The 2834-nt window shown below is 58.8% G+C and overlaps 1 protein-coding gene across 4 annotated transcripts in view; it reads left to right on the top strand.

Annotated features, from left to right (window-relative positions):
* The first annotated feature begins 174 nt into the window (after positions 1-174).
* YBX1 (Y-box binding protein 1) overlaps positions 175-2834 on the top strand; it is a 10793-nt gene continuing 8133 nt past the window's right edge. The window contains exons 1-2 of one of the 4 annotated variants that reach the window (XM_017831987.1): positions 175-537; positions 925-988. In XM_017831987.1, coding sequence (XP_017687476.1) covers positions 375-537; positions 925-988 — 227 coding nt within the window. In that variant the 5' untranslated portion in view covers positions 175-374. The remainder of the gene's footprint in view (positions 538-924; positions 989-2834) is intronic. The other 3 variants (XM_017831986.1, XM_017831989.1, XM_017831988.1) reach the window with 3 other exon arrangements.

Below are 2834 nucleotides of genomic sequence, written 5' to 3'. Positions count from 1 at the left end.
CGCGGGGCACAGCGGCCAATGGGCGCGCGCCCCCACCAGGACGGGCAGGCGCGGCCGCCAATCGGCTTCGGGCGAGGGGGCGGGCGGTGGGGGCAGGGAGAGCCAATGGGCTGGCTCTTCGCTTAACGGACAGGGCGGTTAGCGAATCGCGCGGCGCGCGGGCGGGGCGCGCGGGGTGGCTAGCCGGTGCGCGCCGCCATTGTGGCCAGTTCGATCGGTATCGGGAGCGGAGAGCGGAGCTCAGCGAGCCCGGAGCAGGGAGCAGCCCCCCCCCGCCCCCCCCAACGGCCGGCCTCAGTCACCATCACAACCGCGGGAGGGCGGCGCGCGAAACAGCAGTCACCACCACCGTCCGCACCGAACAAGCCGCCGCCATGAGCAGCGAGGCCGAGACCCAGCCGCCCGCCGCCGCCCCCGTCCCCGCGGCGGCCCCCGCCGCCGCGCCCGCCGACTCCAAGCCAAACGGCGGCACCGGGAACGGGGGGAGCGGCCTGGCCTCGGCGGCGCCTCCCGCCGGCGGGGACAAGAAGGTCATCGGTGAGGGCGGGCGGGGGTCCCCCGGGGGAGGGGGAGGGGGAAGGCGGGTGGGAAGCCCCCAATTTCCCCCCCGCTCTTCTCCCCCCCACTCCACGGCTGAGGGGCGGCGCGCGCTCCTCCTCGCTGAGGGGGCGGCGCGCGCCCCCGCTCGAGCGCGCGCGCGGCGGCCGTTGGTCGCCTCCTTCCCCCCCCGCGCCCCGCGCGCGCCGCCGGCCCCGCGTGCCGGGGTGGGGGCGGGGCGGGCGCAAGATGTCCGCCACGCGGGGCCCTTTGTGCGCGCGCCCCGCCACGTGCCCCCCTGACGCGCCGCTCCCCTCCCTTCCCTTCCCGTTCTATCCCCCCCCCCGTCCCCATCCCCGTCCCCATTTTTCCCCCCCCTCCCCGCAGCAACGAAGGTTTTGGGAACAGTGAAATGGTTCAACGTGAGGAACGGTTACGGCTTCATCAACAGGTGAGCGCCCCCGGGGGGCCGCCGCGCGCGGGGCCCTGTCACGGCGGGGAGCGGGTGCGGGTGACAGGAGGGGCGGGAGGGCGGCGGGGGCTTCCTCCGCAGAAGGAGCTGGGGAGAGGTGCCCTTCCTCTGACCCGCTCGGGGCTTACCGGGTTGGCTTTTGAGTCGTTTTACCTGGAGCTTTTACCTTACCTTTTACCTAGTGCTGCGCTCTGGCAGCGAGTTTATTTCCACGGCGATGTGTCTTCATGTTACAGTCGTTTCTTATTTGTGGTGGTTTGCGGTTTTTTGGGGGGTTTGTTGGGGTTTTGTTTGTTTGTTTTTTGTTTTGTTTTGTTTTTTCCTCTTAAGATTATAAAAGGATACTGGTAGCTGTCAGTATGCTGATGGTATTTGTTTAAACTCCTGCCTTTTTCCTCTTAAGAATATAAAAGTAGCTGTCAGCACACACAGTATTTGTTTGAACTCTTGCTTGGAGTTCAGACAATGCAAGCAAAAATTTGCTTTGAGCACTTGGTAGTTTGCAAGCGCTGCTCTCATGAGAACTCCCTCTAATAACACGTGGAGCAAAAGGAGCACAGTTCACGTTGTCTGTTGCCTCAGTGGAGTGTATGGACAGGTCTCAAGAAACAAGTGCCCAAAAGATTCTTTTTATAATGGTAGTTGATGTGAAAGAATAATTTGAACGCTTCAGGAGTTGGGTGAATACTTATAATAGGCCTATCAGGGAGAGGAGTCCTGGCAGTGCTCTGCAAACCAGTTCTTAAAAAAAGTGCAATTCTGGGGCCCATCACTTGGAGGGGCCTCCCCTGGGGAGTTGCCAGAGCTGTTCCCCTTATTTCCTGGTGCTTCAAGCCCCCAGTCTTGGAATGTGGCTGAAGACTGGGGAATCCCCCTTTAGGGCAGCAAGTGTAGTGCTTTTATTGGGCCTTTTATTACACTTGGGTTTAAACGCTGCCTTTTTGAACTGTCTGTTACTTTATGAGCTGGTCCAAAGTGTCTGCCAAGCTCCTGAATTGGTTTTGTGTCTGCAGCTTTACAAACTTACCTCCCAGTCAGCCCAGTTTACATTGTTCATGCCGTGTTCCAGCTCCCAGTGTTGTGCAGTCACCAGTGCCTGGGAGCTGCCGTGTCTCTGGTGCTGGAAACGCCTCCCAAGTCCCAGCCACAAACCCCACCTCGAGGGAAGGCTTTTCCTGTTCCCTCAGTAGTGGAAATGCTCGGTGATGTCAGTCAAGTGAGGAAGCAGCAGCAGCTAGTTAAGACATCCGAGTGGCTTCCCTAGTCATTACTTTGGCAGCTGTTTAATCCCTGAGGTTGCCATTCATAATGAGAAACCCAGCATGATCTGCTGTTATCAAAAGATTAGAGCCTCAGCCTGGGAACCGAACGGGAGGACATTTCCTCAGCTCTGGAATCTGCCTGGCTGCAGGGAAGCCGGGCGGGAGCTCCTGCCTGCGCGGGAGCTCCTGCCCTTGCACGGCTCTGCTTTAGCCAGCCCTGCTCGCAGATGAAATGAGCTTTGGAGCAGAAGTCAGCTTTGATGGAGGTGCACACGCACCTCAGGTATTTCCTGCGTGCTTTTGTGTTAGAAGTGCGTTTCTGCTCTGAAATGGGAGTTTGATTTCTGAGTCTTTGTCAATTGTTTTTCATGGTTGTCAAAATAAGAAACGGGCATGCAGGCCACTGGCTTTGTCCCTACCAGAGCTGGAGCTGGTATTTAGTATTGTCTGGCCTGATCTTTGATGCCCTGCTGGACTTAACAGTGGAGTTGTATTAGTCTGTTGGCTTGTCTGATTCCGTTTTTTTTAATTTATTTTTATGGATTAAAGATGTGAATGAGAGA

The sequence above is a fragment of the Lepidothrix coronata genome, unplaced genomic scaffold, assembly GCF_001604755.1.
Source record: "Lepidothrix coronata isolate B3197 unplaced genomic scaffold, Lepidothrix_coronata-1.0 Scaffold198, whole genome shotgun sequence".
Lineage (NCBI taxonomy): Eukaryota > Metazoa > Chordata > Aves > Passeriformes > Pipridae > Lepidothrix > Lepidothrix coronata.
The sequence above is the reverse complement of the archived record's forward strand: the minus strand, read 5'-3'. Positions and strand labels throughout refer to the sequence as shown.